Source organism: Anopheles funestus, chromosome 2RL, assembly GCF_943734845.2.
Source record: "Anopheles funestus chromosome 2RL, idAnoFuneDA-416_04, whole genome shotgun sequence".
Classification (NCBI taxonomy): domain Eukaryota; kingdom Metazoa; phylum Arthropoda; class Insecta; order Diptera; family Culicidae; genus Anopheles; species Anopheles funestus.
Genome location: NC_064598.1, coordinates 22,256,714 through 22,274,602, shown reverse-complemented (window position 1 = coordinate 22,274,602; position 17,889 = coordinate 22,256,714). Strand labels below are relative to the sequence as shown.

The window sequence follows — 17,889 nt, the reverse complement described above, 5'->3', positions numbered from 1 at the left end:
CAGAAAAAAAACCAAACCCGTTCCAATGTAATGTACTAAAAACAGAACTCAACACAAAAGAACTAAAAAAAACCCGGCAACAACATCCGTGCAAATGAAGATGATAAATGTTTTACATGCGCGTTATGCAAACCGGGGCCCAGCCATTTTATTACTTTTCATCTGCCCCTTTACCGATCAGGTCGATCGTTTTTCTACGCGTATCGAACTTTATGCAATTTAAATTCTCCAAAAATAGCTCACCGATGCACGGCTAGTGAGATGAAACGCATAACGGAGCGAATAAAAAGAAACGAGTCAGGCTTACGTTCAGGCACATGCCGCCACGAATCGGTAGGATTTTATTGCAATTTTGTTCTCAAAAAAAATAAAACAATCTCTCCGCCTCATGAGCATTTTATTTTTCCATTTTATCTCGTATAATTCAGCGTACAATATAATGGATCCAATGCAGGGAAAAAAGAAACATCCCAAAGCACTGCATTTCCGAGGGAACGCGCGTGCTTTGTGGTCCTGTTCACATACTGCACTGTCGTCGTGTGGAAACGCGAAAGCTTATGTGCAATAAATGCAGCCAAAGATAATTTCAACTTCCATCTTTGTATCAACCGAAAATAAAAGCACATCGTTAAAAAGCAGCTCTGCTGCAAAAAGCAACAAAATTCTCTTTTTTCATTTCATTAAGTCATCACCTCCATTTCTTCTGCGTGGATTCTTTTTTTTTTTTTTTTTGAAGAAGCAAAGAAAGCAACATTATCCCTAGAGGAATTCCTCGCCTTTGAGCATTTGAACGTTTCGTTTTTGACGTTTTTTCCTCCCCTTGATGACCTTAACGAATTGCTTGGCGAAAAGAGCAACTGGAATCCCTGCAACAGTAGAACGGCGTGTGAGACGATTCAGTTCAGTTGTGCCACCATCCCAGCTGACTGGTGTCTGTCAAAACAGCAGCTAAGCTAAAGTTTGTCATAATTTATTCACATCATTGTTCCCCGGCACGTTTGCATCTGTCCTGTCCTGGCCGTGCGCTTACCATTGCCATCGGTAGTGCAGCCTGCACCCAGGAATGCACCGAAAAGCACGTTGACGAACAAATGCTCCGCATGGCATTCCACACGTATGAATACAAAAGTGGTATCTCCCAACGGTTGGCAGGACCTAACCGCGCTCGGTAGGTTCAGTTGTTTCAGAATTATGAGTTAAAAATTAAAGTCAACTTCCTAGAGCAGCCTGTCAACGTGAGGCCACACCGGATGGAATAAACTTCTTTAAAGTCGACATTTAAAAAGAGAACTTTTGGTTCCACAATTTTAATGTGTCTATCCGGTGGGTTGAAAGTCAGCGAAACTTAATATACATTTAAATTCGTAAGGAAAGTTTTTTTAATTTAAAAAACATGCATCACTTATGCTCATCAACAACTTTTTAAAATTGGTATTTTACTTTCTCTTGCATACATTTAAGGGAAATCGTATATGCCCGGCAAGTATTTTTTAATTCCATAAAATGAGGAAGTGTGGCGATCTGAATCTGATCGATTCTATTAAGGGCTGAACCATTCATTCATTCAAAATGCGTTCGATCGTATTATTCGTTCTTCTCAGTCTCATTCAGGGGGTAAGACGTGGAACATCACCGCCAATAGATAACAAAATGATAAGGATTGCTAACTTACCTTGAACAACAAACAGATTGTACATCATCCAGCTGAAATTGACCACACTTTGAAGACGACCTTGGCAATTTCTGAATAAATATAAAATTTAATTTTAATTTAATTTAATATAAACAATTTGTAAAACAACTATATAGTTTGTTGCAGACGAACATACTGTGCCCTTTATTTATTACAATTTGTATAATTCACTTACAGCTAAGCATCTTGACATTCGTTTGCTGGTTGTTCCTTTTTTTATTACTCCAGCTATAAAACGGAGTATACACTAATAACCAATTTCACATATTCAATGTTTTGTTCCATAATTTCAATACAATAATGCATCAGTTTTGTTTTGCTGTTTCGCATCCATCTGCGTTCACATACAAGTGCGCTAAGACGAATGGTGCGGCAACATAAATTAAATCCCGTTTGTTCTAGCTTCTTCCTTACAAAGTTCTTCAACATTCGGCACTATCTTGCATACAAACGCACTAGCTCCTTTCTTTTCCTAAAAGATCGCTTAAAGATCGTCTAACGAGTGAACACGAGACGTCAAAGCGTACACATTTCTACCAGAAATGTGCTACTGGATTTTACAAACAAACTTATCAAGCAGCATTTCACGATCATTGCTAATCTTTCCGTTAAGTGCATTACACATCGATCGCGTATACAAACCAGATTGCATAACGCAGAATTCGGGATAGTTGCAAAACAAAAAAAGAACTTCGGCTCTTTATACTAACCAAAACATCGCTAACAAGAATTAAGCGCAAATCAATCACTAACCATCGCGCACAGCTTCGCTATTTTTTTCCTCTGCTCTCTTTCATCCGAACCCTTTTTATTTAGGGTTGATAGAGTTGGGAAATTTGGTTTGCAGTTTGCATGTATAGCTTGCATTCACCTAATACAAAAACGTTTAATAACACATCCATCGCTTTCGTACGCTACATCATCAGCAGGTCGACGAAAAGCCATTAAAGAAATAACACGCATGGTGCCAACGCGTGTAGCTTACATTTACTATCGATATTGTACGCCAGTCCAGATCCCAGATTTTTTTTTCTAAATGCCATTAAGCAGGTTAATAATAAGCACGACGCGGATTGTTCTGAAAACGAGAAAAAAAAACAAGCAAAGAAACGTATAAGGAATTATATTTCGTGAAGGTTATTACTCCAGCATCTAATCAGCACATGGACTGATAATAAAGATTCAGTGAGAAGAATTACGAGAACAGTAATTTTTAGCATACTAGAGAGACAAATGTATTGATTTGTTTCAACTCAAGAACTAACAATAATGTTAAAAGCATCGCTTGAGCATCACTGTCTCTTATTTAGTGAATCCGATTACTAAAATAGCTTAAGAGAATGATCGTTTTTCGCCCCATTTGTCACTACTTACCAGCGGATTTGGCCGGAACCGGTACGCTAACATCATGCGTTTTCGGTACGCATCGTACTCATTATCGTTAACCTCCGGGTTGTCCGGGGTAATGATGCCCAAGCCCTGATTATTGTCTCGCTGTGCGGCCCTACGAAAAGCAAACAAATACAAAAAAAGAAGAAAAATTCGGTTACATCATTATCATACACCCAAAAACACACCACCGCGACATACTTATTGATTGGATCCACAATACCGCTACCATCCGCTCCCAGGCCCTGGCCCTGCTTCCAACCAAGCTTCTGTAGCATTTGGAAACCAACGTTATCCTCGCGCAGCTTGTAATCCTTGTAGTCGCTCAGATTCGGCTGACGATTGTTCTTCTGCGCTTCGTATTTTTCCATAAATTTGCGCAATTCCTCCGGTGGCAAAAAGTCACCAATATGATGTTTGCCCTCCGACTGGCGCGTAAGCTCATTCGCCCACTTTTGCGTCGCTTCCATCTCCTGCTGGCGCAGCTTATGTTCCCAGGTACCGCCGGTTGTGTCCTCGTCCGAATCGTACTCGTACTTGAACCGTCCACTGTTCGAGAGCCGATCAATTTCCTGCCGTTTGCGCAACATGTCCTGGTAAAGCAGATTGATCTTGTAGTGATCTTCCGCCTTCTTCCAGTCCTCTTCCGAGAGGTTCGTGGTGCCAAAGTTTTGCCGCGCATACGCCAGCAATGCCGGATCGGTGCGGCTTACTGTGGACAGCTTGGTCGGTGGCAGGGACGGTGGTGGACCGGGTGGATGAGCTGGCAGCGGTGGTGGCGGCTGTGTCCGGAAGCTCTGACCGGGAACGAACTGTGGGCCACACTCCACCTGTCCACCCCAACGGCTTTTACGCCGCTTTGCTGCCAATTGTTGCTGTTGCTGCTCTTCGACCGTTCCTTCGGCGGCTCGCTTTTCACCTCCACCCACGGTGGAAGTGGGTTCAACGGTGCGTGTTTCCGATTTTCCATTTCCCTGTGCACTGCCACCTTGATCGGTCGACTGTCCGGGTGGTTGCTGTTCCTGGTAGGGCACGAAATCCGAATCGGTCGAACTGTACTCACGTTTTCCCGACCCATCATCCGGACGGGCCGTACTCGACCCGGCATCCGCAAGGGTTCCATTCGCTTCCCGCAACCGGAACTCTTTGTAATCCTCAAAGTTCGGCTGACGGTCGGACGTTCGGCGAAACCGTTCGACAAATCGTTCATAATCGCCGCGCATTAAAAAATCACTCAAATGCTTCGGACGTATGCGATCGTGCAGGTGCGTTATCTCACTGATCCAACACATGATCGCCTCCAGCTTCACTGTGTTCAGCCGACGTTCCTCATCCGAGTCCACGCGCTGTCCGTCCGTTACACAGCGCAAAAACTGATCGTGCCGCTGTATCTTCTGCGTCAGATCGTCATACAGCAGCTGCAAACGGTAGTGTTCTTCCGCTTTGCTCCAGCATTCCGGAGAAACACCCGCTACCTTACCGTAATGATGGAACACGTACTGCAGCAGACCGGGATTTTTATCGTCGATTGGCGTAGCTGGTGCTGCCGGTAGTGGTGGTGGAGGTGGAGGTGGCGGTACATTTAAATGTCCCCCGGTCCATGGAACTCCCAGCATACTTCCTTGCTGCAGGGGGGGTTGCTGCTGTTGCTGCTGCTTTTGTTGTTCCTGTGCTGCTCCAGCCATCGTACCTTCCTGACTGCCAGCTGTTCCTGTCCCATCCGTATTCTCACCCCAGCGTGACTTTTTGCGAAATTTCTGTCGATGGCCACGAGAACCACTTCCTCCTCCTCCTCCTGTTCCTCCGCCAACACCACCCCCACCGCTGCCACCAGTGGCACTACCGCCCGCACCGGAGCTACCACCATTTTTGTCGTTCAACGATTCATTTGCACTGTCTCCCAACCCGCCATGATAGTCATCATCGGAATCGGTCGAACTGCCGTCTTCACGCCGGTTCCCAGCATCAAACGTTTTGCGCTTGAGATTCTTCAGATTGCGCTCCCGTGCCTCACGTACATACTCCGTATCGGAGTCCGTTTCCGTCGTCGATTTATCATCGTAAAAGTGCCGCTCGTCGCCATAGAAGTTCGGCATCATGTGAATAGGAATTTCGGACGGGCCTTTCGAACTTTCCGGAACGCCTGTCGGCTGTGGCTTCGCGTGATTCTCCTGCCCATCGTCGATGATCGAATCGTCCAGCACATCGGCCGGATCGTATTTGGCATCGTCATCATCTTCCTCCTCCTCATCGCCACTGATCGGTACTGCGTCGATCACTCTTCTGCTGTGTGCCGCATCTGCAGCCGCTTCTTCCGCATTCGTTTCACGCCGTACCGCAATCATCCGGCGAAAGCCACGATACGCCTCCGATTGTTTATCGAACACGAACCTAGAGAGCAAATAAAAACACAAACATGCCACGGCAGAGAGGAAGCCAATGGTAGTGTCGGGAAAGCACCAGAAAAGGGGACGAAAGGGGAAAGTGATAGAATGGTGAAGGAAAAATAGGAAACAACCGGACAGATAGTGGGAAACATAGGAAAGAAACACAGAGAGAAAGAGAGAAAGGAAAAAGAAAAGAAAAACGAAACAAAAATCGCACGTGAAATATTGTCAGATTTTTGTAAATAGCAACATTCCAGACCTGGTCCCCTGGTATTGCTAGTAAGTTTAGCCTACACACCGTATACACATTTGGATCCTGCACTGTAAGACGGACGGACAAAACGGACTCGTATGGTAGTGAAAAACGGGAAACAATAACTGTGGTCGTAAGACACCGAGAGCGCCATGCTGTGGTTTTCAAATTAAAGTTTCTACTGTCCTTCTGTAGCTCTTTGTTGTACTAAACTTTTCTTAATTCAATTTGCCTATAAGTGAAAATTAGTTCATGGGCAAAAACCAAACATTTCCGAACATCGTAACAACGATCTCCTGAAGATGTTCGTGGCATGGTTATAATTAATATCAAATTGTGCTAATTTCAAACTGCTCGTCAACAACTTCTAGAACTCGTTAACACTTATTTCGAACACCTTTGTTAGTCTGTTTTGCTGTTTTAAACCTTCTTATGTGTCTCCTTTAAACTCTTCTAATAATTAATCTCGCTCTCCCAGAGTGTATAGCAAATAAGCTTGAAATCCCTCTATCGTATTCCTTCCTAACAGATATCCTGTCCCCGTAACATACATGTTTAAAGTATAAATGTGTACAGATATTCATATAATAGTATTATAAAGTGTAGTTAAAAAGTAAAACAATTACCAAAGCGACGGATGCAAATCATTTTTACGTGAACATAATTTATCTTCATAAACATCACCGATATCGGCAACCAATTGAATTAATTCTTCAACAGTGGTTGGTAATTTATCATGTTCTGAAAATACTATACAAAAATTATAACTAAAAGACCAAACAAACCGGTCAACCGGCAACCGGTAACACACGGAACGTCTGCCCAGCACGAATTACCGATGGAAAGGTCTGCTCGTATGAGCATGGTTAGGCATTTCCATCGTGTCGTTATCGTCTGGCATGATCCATCCAGTGTGGCCGGTTGATTCAAGAACGGTACCAACCTTGGCAGTTCGGCAGTTCTACCTCGCTACCGCCGGTGCGGGCAGTATCATCCGGGACGCTGGTGGCGTCTGCCACCACCGGGGGCAGATCGTAAAACGGCTCAAAATGGACATCGTCTGCCATGGCTGGTAGCTGTGGTGGTGGTGGTGGCGGAGGTGGTGGTGGAAGCGTTGGTAAAAGCGTTGGCGGTGGGATGTCAAACTTGAACATCTGTTCACTGCTGGTGCTAAAAGTGAGAGAGAAACGTAGTATTAATTCATAACATTCTTTAGTTTCAAATGAAAATTACTAGCACAGAGAGGGAAATCTACCTAGCGGACACACCCACAGCCGGTGTTGATTCAATGTTAACCGTAGCGTCCTGTTCGGGGACAGCTGGTTTCACCTGATCGTCGGTCTGTTTTACTATCTTCTCTCTTAGCTGTTTGAACCGTTCGAGGAATGAACCGTCGTTGCTGAATGGAAGCAAAACCTTTCCTGACGTATCCGTATCTTCCGGTGCCTCCGTCACGCTGGCAGAGGTCGAGAATAATGCATAAATTGTATTAACATTACATAAGACAACAACCAACAGCAACGGAATGCCACTCCCGGTTCGGTGAGTGTAATATGTTCCATTACCTTGGCGTATCCTTGGTCGCTTCGGCGGCAATCTGTTTCGCTAGCTCGAGTGTACGCTGCTTCTCTAGGATCTGCTGTCGTTTCTGTGCGATCAGTTGCTCCTGCTTCGACATCTGAGCGAATCGCTCAGTACGGCTAAAGTTGATACGAGGCATACCGACACAACACACGCCCACAGTAACGCACCCAGCAACAGAGCCTGGCCTACGACAGGGGGGTAAGCGAAGATCCGGACGTCGAAGCCCCCCCTTCGGCTAACCGTTGTTTCGTCCGGCCCGGTTACAGGCTAATCGCGTTAGCACGGCGCCGGACACACTTACCGGAACAGACGGCTGGACGTACACGAGGCAACAACACGCACCAATCAATTGGTAACTTTCTTGCAACACCTTAAAAATCGATAAAATTTTACTACTTTTGGACCACCATTGTCCAAATGTTTTCTTCTGCCAGTTCTGCTTTTTGACACAACGGCAACGTCATGTCGGGATCTAGCTGACGCGAGCGTATTTCACGCACGCGATTCAATTCGATTCAGCAAGATTGAATTTATCTTTTTCTTCAACAAATTATGTGTGTTTTTACTACCTAATCTTTTTTTATTGTAAATACTTATTTTTCTGCTCTAATTTGCCAAAGCTTAAGTAAATATTTAAATAGTTTTTTGAGTGATCGTTATTTTGCTCAATAATAGGAACCTTCCCAGGGGCTAGTTTCACGCATCGATTTTACCCATTATTTTATTTTGCTGGTTGCGATTTGAAATTAAAATCAAAATTCTTTTCAAAATCAAAGCAACCTACATAGATTTTTTGTGCTCATTATTGTTGATTATGTATTATTTACACACTGAAATAGATCTCTTGAATACAACTTCCGCCTTGTTTTGAAAATATCTAATCTCTATTTATCGATACTGTGGTGAGATAATTCGATGACTCATCGCAATAAAACGATATGTACACAACATGCGTGCATATTTCCACGCAACGCAGTACATCCAAAGAAATTCCCAGAGTTAGCATCATGTTCGCCATTCGCGCAGTAATTACAAGAACTACCGCCATTACAATACCTGGAACCAGTACATTGAACCGCTACAAAGCTACACTTCCGGTTGTGCAGAAGGACAAACCAACACGTTTGCCGTATTCTCCATTTGGCGCAAAACAATCGAACAATGCCGAATGGACTGTGGCCCGGTTGGATGACTTGCTTAACTGGGGCCGCAAAGGATCAATGTGGCCCCTGATGTTTGGACTCGCGTGCTGTGCAATGGAAAAGATGCAAGCTGCCGCACCGCGCTACGATATAGATCGATTTGGCGTGCTGTTCCGTACATCACCACGCCAAACCGATTTCATCATCGTGTCCGGTACGTTGACCAACAAAATGGCCCCAGCATTACGGAAAACGTACGACCAAATGCCGGAACCACGCTGGGTTATTTCCATGGGCAGTTGCGCTAATGGTGGCGGGTACTATCACTACTCGTATTCGGTGGTTCGTGGTTGCGATCGGATCATACCTGTTGATATCTACGTGCCAGGATGTCCACCCACGGCCGAGGCTTTGATTTACGGCATTCTGCAACTTCAAAAGAAAGTGAAACGCATGAAAACGATACAGCTGTGGTATCGTAAATAGATTAGGCCTCATATTGATGCTCTTCTTCGATTGTATGCATTTTTTATGTAAATCATTACATGCTTTAATTAATTTTAAGTTCATTAATATTAACATTTCGGTGTGGGGCTGAGAAAGAGTTGAATTAGTTGGATATTACTTTAGAAAATAAAATATATTTAAAGGAATGAGGAAAAAACGGCAAACCTTATTTATGCTTATCAATATAATATCCACAACGTTTCGGTACATGCTGCAGCGGTTTTCTTACTAGCTAAAAATAGATTGTTTAGATAAATTCCAGCAGAATGTTTGCATCTGTTGTGATCGGGGGTGAATCGCGTGCCATCTTTAAAAGCGCGTTGGTATCGGTATGTAAATTTGTTATGAAAATACGTTCCAATTTTTTCTGATTTTCAATCTAAAATTACAAAATTGTTAAGCTAAACCGTTGCATCTGAATTTTGAACATTGATGGTTTTCAATCGATTTTCAGCAAGAATGTATTTGCCAATTAAAATTATGGTAGATATTTGAAAAACTTGGTAACTTAAGTTAGTTTATACGTTCATACGTCTTTTCGTGAAATTGATATAAAGTTATGCATATTTTAAATTGTATCCATGCTTCACACATTCAGTTCAGTGTATTCGAATTTAGTATTACATCATGTATAACGTTTAACAAACAAAGGTTTAGTTTATATGAGTGTTGCTCTTGTAATGCTCTTGTAATAGACGACTATTAAGTATTTGGCAAACTGTGTATTGAATATGTAAGAAACTGATAACGTATACATTTGTGTACTACAAACTAATGCAAACGAAACGAAACGGTTGTATTTGGAAAACTCAAATAACATTTAAAAAGAAATCAACAACTACCACGAGGAAATCATCAAATGCTTGTCCTTCTTCTTCTGTCCCTGGGTAGAGTTTACAGTGCAACAACGAATTTAGTATTTGTACTTGAAGTTCATCTTGAACAAGTACTGGCAGTTTACCTGACCCACATCGTACACGATGAACTCGTTGTAAAGCAGAGAACTTTTTATCTTCTCGTCCGAAACACCCTTGCCCATCGGTATCTCCACCCCATCCGGGCGGATATGCGAACTAGCCGGATCTGGCTGTGTGCGTCCAATACCCTTCACACTGTGCTTACCAGTAGCAAGTTTCTTCACGTAGTGTGCCTGCAGATACTCTTGCATATCGCCGAGAGCTACTTCGCACAGCAGCATCAATCCGGTCGAATCAACCATATTGGTGCAACAGTAGTTGGCCGATTTCGACACCATATCGGCAAAGTAAATACCCTTACCAAACATGTAACCCGTAACCGGTGCCTCCGGTGGGGCAATCTTCAAACCATGCGTAAGAATACCAGCAAAGTTGGTCAACCGAGAACCGTGCCACAGTAGCTTGCGGTTGTGCAGCTTCTTGAATGGTTGATAGCGACGATCTTCACCCTTACGCTTGATGCGGAAGATTTCTGCAATCTCCAGATCGTACGATGTGTGCGTCTCCGCATGCGTATTGCGCACGTACTGCTCGAGCAAGCCGAACTCTTCCGAATCGCGTGCCATCGGTTCAATGACCGTCTTCAGCTGTTCGTAATGAACGTCCAGCGGATTCTTACCACTCTTGCCATCATCTTCGTCGGATTCATTCAGCAACGAGTATGCGAACTCAATCTCCATCAAACTTTCCAACATGGTTTGCTTCTCCTTGACCTGCTCGATCGTATCCAGCACCTTTACGGCCGAAACGCCGAAGTTGTGCGGAATGAACGAGTAGAATCTGTTCGATGCATCTATAAACTGCGCATTGGAGCCACTGTTGCCAATTAGGTCGGAAATTTCCGACAACACCTTCATAGCCGATTGGAGCTGCCGTTTCGACAGCTTGCCCAGTGGCATCTTTTCCATGTCCAGCTCAAACTCGAGCATTACCCGATTCATCGCGTCCACATCGAACAACATGCGAACCAGCTCCTGGACCGCAGGAGCGAGTTTCGATTTGAACGCACTGTTTTCCGCAAGACGCTTCGTCTTCGTCTCACTATAATCGATCTCGATCGGATAAAACATGCCCGGCATCTTGTGGTATACGGAATCGTGCCGATTCCAATCATTATCGGTCTTTTCCAGGAAAAGTTCTTCAAACGATAACATGGCGTCCTCTGCTGTGCTGTGGTTTTCCACCTTGGTACCACCGATCGTGGTACCAATACGTCCCCAGGAACGGAACAACCAGTATCTGCAAGTTAACACCGAAGAATGGTCGATTTAATTAGGGCATCCTTTTTGGTGAAATCGAATTCCCTATATACTTACTTCTTTTTTTTATCGTCTTCGAGTACCTGCATTTTGTAGTACGAATTTTTATCGGTCTGAATGTCCACCTTATTCAGGACGCAATTATAGATGACACCATTGCATTTGTACACGTGCGCCCTGTCCGCCAGGTTCGAGTCCGGATCGACGATCAGACCACTCTTTACCTGTAGCTTCATCTTGGCCGGTACGGATTTTTCGTAAATGCTCTTTTTCGAGCGAGATTTACTCTCCTCTTCGGTTGGGATGCGCGTCTGCGGATCCGAACCCCAGTCACAGATGGCCCGGCTAGTGATGAACGAAAGCGCACCACCTCCCTGCACATCGTCCAAAAATTCCTCCGGCACAACCTGAATCTGTAGCTCCTTCGCCTCGCACATACGACTATTTAGCCGCTCAACTTCCTCCGGTGTGGAAATGATAGCTGCCGTATGGCTGGCAATCTTCGTTACCACCTTGCCACCCAGCTTTTGTATTCTAAGCTTCAACTGATCCTTTGGTGTGGCCGTTTTACCGAGTATGACAAACTCCATATTGTACAGCGGAGGCTTCTCGCGCTTTACCTTCGGTTCCGAGGGCAATTCTTCCTCCTTCTTCACGCTCTTCATCACGGTGCTGATGCTCGGCGGAACATACCGAAACACTCGATCTCGAACGTTCGATTTGTAACGCTTCAAGAACGAGTAGGCCGCTCGCAGATCGGCCGGTATTACAGCGTTCTTACGCGGTGGTGCCTTTTCGGAATTCATACATTTTACCCAGTTGGTCAGATTGCCCTCGCAAACGTACGACGCCTTTTGCAGCACATATTGGCCACCGCATTTCGAGCATCGTTCTAGCGCACCAAAGAGAAGCGTATCGCAAACACGATCCAACACCGGATCGTTACCCTCCGGGATGTCCTGATGGTTTTGGGACAGGATTTCAATCAATTCCGCTTTCTTTACGCCGAGCGATTTCAGCTTATCGCGTATCTTGTAAAACGCTTTCTGCTGCTCGGCGATATTCTTTTCATCTACTGATTCAGCCGCTTTGTCTACCTCGTCCTTAACCTCTTCCTTAACCTTCTTCGACGGTACATTCTCCGCCTTGATAGCACTGCAAAGGAAGCAACATATTCAATTTAATTACCCTTGCGACGAGAGAGAATCTCTTCAGCAACAGGTACTTACGGTAAAAGTTGCTTTAACAGTTTCTGATCCTCCGGTTTCATCGAACGGTAACCAGGTAACATTTCAGCCTTCTCAAAGTAACCCAATTCGGAGCGTAGCTTCGCGAAACATTCAGCATGATGCCACAACGGTTGTCCGCCATACTTCATCCCTACCTCCGTGTCGTAGACGACCTTCTTGATGCGCACTTCATCCTTAAGAACCTTCAGCTCGCATCCCCTGCACATGGCCCGTCCCGAGGATGCATACTCCACTCCGAAGTCCTTCAACGATTGTGCTTCCGCCGCTGAACGTTTCTTGCCCTTTCCCTTTCCGGCCGCGGGAACGACACCCTTCGCAAACGTTGCTACAATCCACAATTAACCGAAAAAATATTCTGAACCATTGGTTCTGTACAACGCTTCCCCCGTTACTTACCAATTGCGTCGCGGATTTTCTTTTGATCCTCGTACCGCAGTGCGTCGAAATTGGCCACATCGCCTTCCGTTGTTGGACGTTGCTTTTTGAAGAAGCAATCCTCGTGGTACCATTGAGCCACCTTACCATCATGCATCGGCGACTGAACCATCGCCGCAAGCCGGAGCACATCCTTGTCGATCTTTTGCTTACAGAATCGACACCCTGCCCGGTTGCTCTTCGAGTACTCCGCAAGGAACGGTAATTGTTGGGCATCCATTTTTTTTTACTCTACAAGAACAATAGAATATGGAGCAGCGGATGGAAATCTAGTACACAGTATTACGAACGAGAACACGGAACTCGACACACAACATGTACTGCACTGAATTTACAAGTTTTTCCCGGTATAGCCGAACTGTTGCCGTACTGCATTTGACAGTTGATGCGGTGTGGCGCGAAATTGTCAGGCTTCATTTATTTGAACGCATGTAAACAACGCAACTCGTTCAACGAATCTTCTCCAGTACGAGTAGCAAAAACTAAAATTATCTCTTGTCGGCAAATGCTCATGACATGAACACACTTTGTTTTAACGTATTACACGAAAGTAAGCACCAACTTGCGTTGTGTAGATGTACATTCTTTAATGTTTGGAGGAATGTTCAACGGTTCAGGATTGTGTGGCGAAACGAAGTGTTTCGGGTTTTTTTTCATAACGTCTCTTTATATCTAAGTTAAGCATCATTTTACACTTTTTTGTAAAATTAACATAAACCACGAGAAATCTCTCTGAAAAATATTTATTCCGAATTATGCTGGGACTGCTGAATACATATTCAGAACTGCTGAATGTTCAGCACGCTTGGTTAGCATACCTCTGCCTATTTACCTTGTCAATCGGCAAACCTCAATCTGGGTTTGTCAAAATCACCCCCCCACTCAAAACAACAATCAAGCCATCGCACAGAAATTTCTCTTCGTGTTTAGAAACACTTTTACTCCATTAACCAGCTGTAGGATTAGTCTAGTCTTTATCAGAAGCAGTGTTATTATTCGATCCCTTTTCAGCTACACGTTATCCACAACATTTCCAAAACCACCATGAGCGATAGTGATGTTTCCAAGATGAAGGTAACTAGGGACGCCGCCATAGCCGGAAACCTAAGCAAGCGCTGTTAGGTACGGCGAAAAATTGTATCGGAACCATCAACCTATAGTATCGTTTCTCTGCTTGTTTGTAGGTGGCAGATCTGAAAAAGGAACTAAAGGCACGAGGTTTAAGTGTGATGGGCAACAAGAACGAGCTTGTCGATCGATTACAAACGGCTCTGTTGGGTAAGTCAAACTGCGGCTTGTGTCTTGCGTGGCTACTGTAACGCTATACCTATTACATCCATTACTACAGATGGTGGCGATGTGCTAGAAGATACGGCCAACTCCGAAGACCTTTTGGACGACGAACTGAACGATGATCTGCTGGACGAGGACAAAGATCTTACCGATCCGGTAGCGGAGGAAGAGCAGATACTTAAATCGCCTACACCGAGCGAAACATCGAAATCGGTTTCTCCCGACCAACCGCGCAAACCGGAAGACGAACCGAACCAAAGCTCGGAAAAGTCCAGCGTACCGGTCACAACCGCACGTAAGATATCGCTCAAACGAAACATTTCCATCACGAAGCCCACACTAGCGGCGGATCCGAGTACCAGTCCGTTGGCCGAAACACCGAAAGCCCAAAGGCAACCATTTACGACTCAGTCGGCCAGCGCCAACAGTGGTAGCGATGGAGAACCGGAAAAGAAAGTGGTCAAGCTCGGTCAGCTGAGCGCACTGGAGCGGTTGGAAATGAGGGCCAAAAAGTTCGGTGCCCAAACAGTACCACCGGCTAACAGTACTCCTGCCGCTACCACTGCTGCTACCGACAAAATGCAGGCCCGTGCGGCAAGGTTTGGGTTAACCGGTGCTAGCAGCGGTACGTCGGCAGCAACCAACAACAACAGTACACCGGCATCGCTGGAAGCATTGAAAAAGCGTGCCGAACGCTTCGGTGGTTCCGTGTCATCCGAAATGAGCAAACTCGAGCAGGAGGAAAAGCTGGCCAAGAGACAGGCCCGCTTCGGTCAGACGGTTAGCAGCGGTTCTACGGCAAGCAATGGTGCCGGGAAGGTTTCATCCGCCTCGGTGGATTACGCCGAAAAGGCACGGTTAAGGTTGGAGAGGTTCAAATCTGCCGCCTAAAGTGACGGAATCTTAGTTTTACCTTCTTTCCCTTGCAAAAAAAATGATCGCACTCTAATGTCGTTCGTCGTAGTCATAGCTTTGCTCTTTCTGTATGACGAGTGTTATTTTTAATTCTGTAAAGTGCGTATGTTTATGCACACGTTACAAATCTATCTCGGGAGGATCGTTGATGGCACGACACGACGGCACAAGGGACGATAAATGTAATGAGCTAAAGTTTATTGTAAAATAAGACAACTCAATGATGTGTAGTATCAGAAGCAGCAAATTCGACGTTAGTTTTTTTTCTTTGGTAATCCATCATGAAATAAACATAATATATAACGAATCCTCGATACAAATGATTTGTTTTGTTTGGAAGCAAATTCTTCACGGTTCACAGTGTTGTTTGCTTTTGGTGTTAGATGTACTACAGTGGATGATGATCTAGCCTGAAAGAATTGACCATCAATCCGTGTAGTAAACATAATTCTAACAAGCCTAAGTACACCTCAACCTCAATGAAAGATAGATTTGTGTCACTGTTTTTTTTTCAGAATTTGATTTGTTTTATTGAATGTTACGATTATTCCTTTCACCGGATGTAGTTGTACCAATGGAAGGAGATTCTACATAAAGGTGTGTCCGTAAAATGAACTTTTTTTTTATTTTTAAAAACATATGCTGATACAGTACCCCCTCACGTCCTCTGGAACGTTGAGATTTGAGCACTGTCGGTTATATCATACCACTGCAGACGCAGAGTGCAGAGAGTAAATAAAAAAAAACGGAAAGATGGATAACATAAAGTTTAGAACGAAAAGCTGTGTCGGGAAGTGAACCCCCATTTTCAAATAATGTAGCGAATGATTTAAAAAAACCCACAGACGAACGCGATCTGGTTACGGTGCACCACCCTCAATTTCACTCGCTGGCACATCCGGATCCTCATCGTTGTACATGTTTTCCGCCATCTGCCACACCTGCATAATGTTATCTTCCGACACCGAACAGATAACCCACGGTTCGTTCGGATTCCACGAGAAATCGGATATCTTTGCCGTGTGGCCACCATGTATGAACAGCAGTTCCGGTGGTCCATCTTCCGCATCTTCCGCACTCTGCTCCTCGCCAATCTTCGACAGGTCCCACACGTGTAGCCGACGGTCCGTACCGGACGATGCGAGAATGGTTTCATTGTGCGGTGACCACTGGACCTGGAAAATTTCATCCCTATGCGATTCGAACGAGTGTAGCTTCAGCTTAAGATTGCGCAGATCCCACAGGGCTACCGTCTTGTCGGCCGACCCGGTCGCCAGTATAAACTCCGAGTACGGATTGAAGCTGAGACAGTTCACCTCGGCCGTGTGTGCGTCGACCGTGTGGGACGGTTTCGAGGTGTTGTTGCATCGCGTATCCCATATCATTAACTTCTGATCGTCAGCTACCGAACCGAACAGCGATTCGTGCAACAGATGCCAAGCCACATCTTCCACCACGGCCGTATGCCCGGTAAAGATGTTCTTCGCATCGATCAACCGATGCTCCTTCGGTGTAGCGTTTATGTCCCACAGGCAGATGGTATGATCGTCGCTCGCCGACAGTAGATACCCGTTCAGATTCGGATTCCAAGACAGTCCGTAGCCCTCCTTCTGGTGTCCACGCAGCCGCAGATCTGGGTGACATTCTCCGCTCGGTTCCGGCTTACTCGGATGCTTCGTGTAATCAAACACAAGCACATCACTCGACGGTGTTTTGGTGGCAATTACGCACGGATTTTGGGGCATATACCGGGCTCGATTAACTTCACCTTCGTGGTTGATTTTGATCTCGATTTCGATCTTTCCCGATACCGAACCGAACCCACCAAACTCACCCTTCTCGTTATCGTAATGACCCGTGTCGAACTGTGCGTCCTCGTTCGGCAATTGTACGCTCGCAATCAGAAGATGGTTCTGCTCGTCCGATGTGTGCGTACCGAGAATGAGCCGATGCACCGAGTAATCCTTTCCTTCCGGCTTCGTCACATCCGGCAACCATTGGGCGGTTAGTGAGGGCCATTCGAGCGCGTGTGTCATAACCAAATCGTACAGGAATGGAGTATTTTTCTTCCAGATTTTGTATTCCTCATTAATGACACGCTCCTCGACCGCATCATCGAATGCTTCCGCTACGTAAAGGGGAGGGAAGGAAAAGATAATTGCACGTACCGTTTAGACACAAAAGGTAACAAAGGAACCAACTCGCTGCACACGGATTCCACTTACCACCATCTGCCCGATCACCCATTTTGATGCAATCTGATTTACCACACTCCGGTAGCAAGGAATGGAAGTGTTCAACGTTCGGGTTTTTTACGCTCCCGCCAAATCCGTTAACCTTACAATGGACGAGTCCAGCGGCGGTACGTGTTTGGCTGGGTTTTGTGCCTAGCCGCAAATCGTTCCGTTTTTGCTTTCCGACGCTACGTGCGCGCGCGTCGCTGTATGTATATGTGTGTGCGTTTGTCAAAGCGGCGTTCAGCAGTTCAATGAATGCGATATTCCGCCGGTAAACTTATGCCGATGTGTACAGCAAAAAGGGAACAGTTTAGCTTCTCTTTTTCCTTCAACGACGGCGGACAAGTCGAACAGTACTATTTTTGTACTAAATGCTATTGGAAGTACAGCTTGTACAACCGATATTCACAATTTATTCGCCGACGATAGCAGCGCACAGTAGCACACAAAATGCCGCACTTTTCATACGCTCAAGGTATGTAGATTTATGGTGCTGTCAACTCGGTTTTTTTCTACTGTGCTTGTGTCAAAATGTTTGCCATTCGTTATACACCTTGATAAATTAGAC

At 45.2% G+C, this 17,889-nt stretch overlaps 5 protein-coding genes across 5 annotated transcripts; 2 read left to right on the top strand and 3 right to left on the bottom strand.

Moving 5' to 3' along the window:
• Window positions 1–1,806: 1,806 nt before the first annotated feature.
• On the bottom strand, window positions 1,807–7,766 carry LOC125763804 (uncharacterized). Its single transcript, XM_049427340.1, has 7 exons — window positions 7,288–7,766; window positions 6,978–7,178; window positions 6,666–6,892; window positions 6,349–6,472; window positions 3,284–5,473; window positions 3,068–3,197; window positions 1,807–2,771 (listed from the first exon to the last, which is right to left on the bottom strand). The coding sequence occupies exons 1-7, from the start codon at window positions 7,440–7,442 to the stop codon at window positions 2,745–2,747; spliced, it is 3,054 nt and encodes a 1,017-aa protein (XP_049283297.1). The 5' UTR covers window positions 7,443–7,766; the 3' UTR covers window positions 1,807–2,744.
• A 373-nt stretch (window positions 7,767–8,139) lies between these two features.
• On the top strand, window positions 8,140–9,041 carry LOC125763812 (NADH-quinone oxidoreductase subunit B-like). Its single transcript, XM_049427351.1, has one exon. The coding sequence runs from the start codon at window positions 8,245–8,247 to the stop codon at window positions 8,932–8,934; it is 690 nt and encodes a 229-aa protein (XP_049283308.1). The 5' UTR covers window positions 8,140–8,244; the 3' UTR covers window positions 8,935–9,041.
• A 21-nt stretch (window positions 9,042–9,062) lies between these two features.
• Window positions 9,063–13,325, bottom strand: LOC125763805 (poly [ADP-ribose] polymerase). The gene is made up of 4 exons (XM_049427341.1): window positions 12,838–13,325; window positions 12,421–12,766; window positions 11,249–12,346; window positions 9,063–11,171 (listed from the first exon to the last, which is right to left on the bottom strand). Exons 1-4 carry the CDS (start codon window positions 13,094–13,096, stop codon window positions 9,869–9,871), a joined length of 3,006 nt encoding a protein of 1,001 aa, XP_049283298.1. The 5' UTR covers window positions 13,097–13,325; the 3' UTR covers window positions 9,063–9,868.
• A 392-nt stretch (window positions 13,326–13,717) lies between these two features.
• Window positions 13,718–15,407, top strand: LOC125763811 (uncharacterized). Its single transcript, XM_049427350.1, has 4 exons — window positions 13,718–13,832; window positions 13,888–13,950; window positions 14,061–14,154; window positions 14,225–15,407. The coding sequence occupies exons 2-4, from the start codon at window positions 13,921–13,923 to the stop codon at window positions 15,058–15,060; spliced, it is 960 nt and encodes a 319-aa protein (XP_049283307.1). The 5' UTR covers window positions 13,718–13,832; window positions 13,888–13,920; the 3' UTR covers window positions 15,061–15,407.
• On the bottom strand, window positions 15,357–17,814 carry LOC125763808 (chromatin assembly factor 1 p55 subunit). Its single transcript, XM_049427345.1, has 2 exons — window positions 17,310–17,814; window positions 15,357–17,212 (listed from the first exon to the last, which is right to left on the bottom strand). The coding sequence occupies exons 1-2, from the start codon at window positions 17,329–17,331 to the stop codon at window positions 15,945–15,947; spliced, it is 1,290 nt and encodes a 429-aa protein (XP_049283302.1). The 5' UTR covers window positions 17,332–17,814; the 3' UTR covers window positions 15,357–15,944.
• Window positions 17,815–17,889: the final 75 nt, after the last annotated feature.

Bases quoted from the DNA above. Each gene is read 5' to 3' on its own strand.
- LOC125763805 (XM_049427341.1), bottom strand. From the start codon at position 13,096: ATGGATGCCCAACAATTACCGTTCCTTGCGGAGTACTCGAAGAGCAAC. The intron at 12,767-12,837 runs GTAAGTAACGGG...TGTGGATTGTAG, and splicing joins GAAAATCCGCGACGCAATTG to CAACGTTTGCGAAGGGTGTC. The intron at 11,172-11,248 runs GTAAGTATATAG...GTTAACTTGCAG, and splicing joins GAAGACGATAAAAAAAAGAA to ATACTGGTTGTTCCGTTCCT.
- LOC125763808 (XM_049427345.1), bottom strand. From the start codon at position 17,331: ATGGGTGATCGGGCAGATGGTG. The intron at 17,213-17,309 runs GTAAGTGGAATC...CCCTTTACGTAG, and splicing joins GGGTGATCGGGCAGATGGTG to CGGAAGCATTCGATGATGCG.
- LOC125763804 (XM_049427340.1), bottom strand. From the start codon at position 7,442: ATGCCTCGTATCAACTTTAGCCGTACTGAGCGATTCGCTCAGATGTCG. The intron at 7,179-7,287 runs GTAATGGAACAT...GACCTCTGCCAG, and splicing joins GCGACCAAGGATACGCCAAG to CGTGACGGAGGCACCGGAAG. The intron at 5,474-6,348 runs GTAATTGTTTTA...TTTGCTCTCTAG, and splicing joins GATTTGCATCCGTCGCTTTG to GTTCGTGTTCGATAAACAAT.
- LOC125763812 (XM_049427351.1), top strand. From the start codon at position 8,245: ATGTACACAACATGCGTGCATATTTCCACGCAACGCAGTACATCCAAA.
- LOC125763811 (XM_049427350.1), top strand. From the start codon at position 13,921: ATGAGCGATAGTGATGTTTCCAAGATGAAG. The intron at 13,951-14,060 runs GTAACTAGGGAC...GCTTGTTTGTAG, and splicing joins GTGATGTTTCCAAGATGAAG to GTGGCAGATCTGAAAAAGGA. The intron at 14,155-14,224 runs GTAAGTCAAACT...CCATTACTACAG, and splicing joins ATTACAAACGGCTCTGTTGG to ATGGTGGCGATGTGCTAGAA.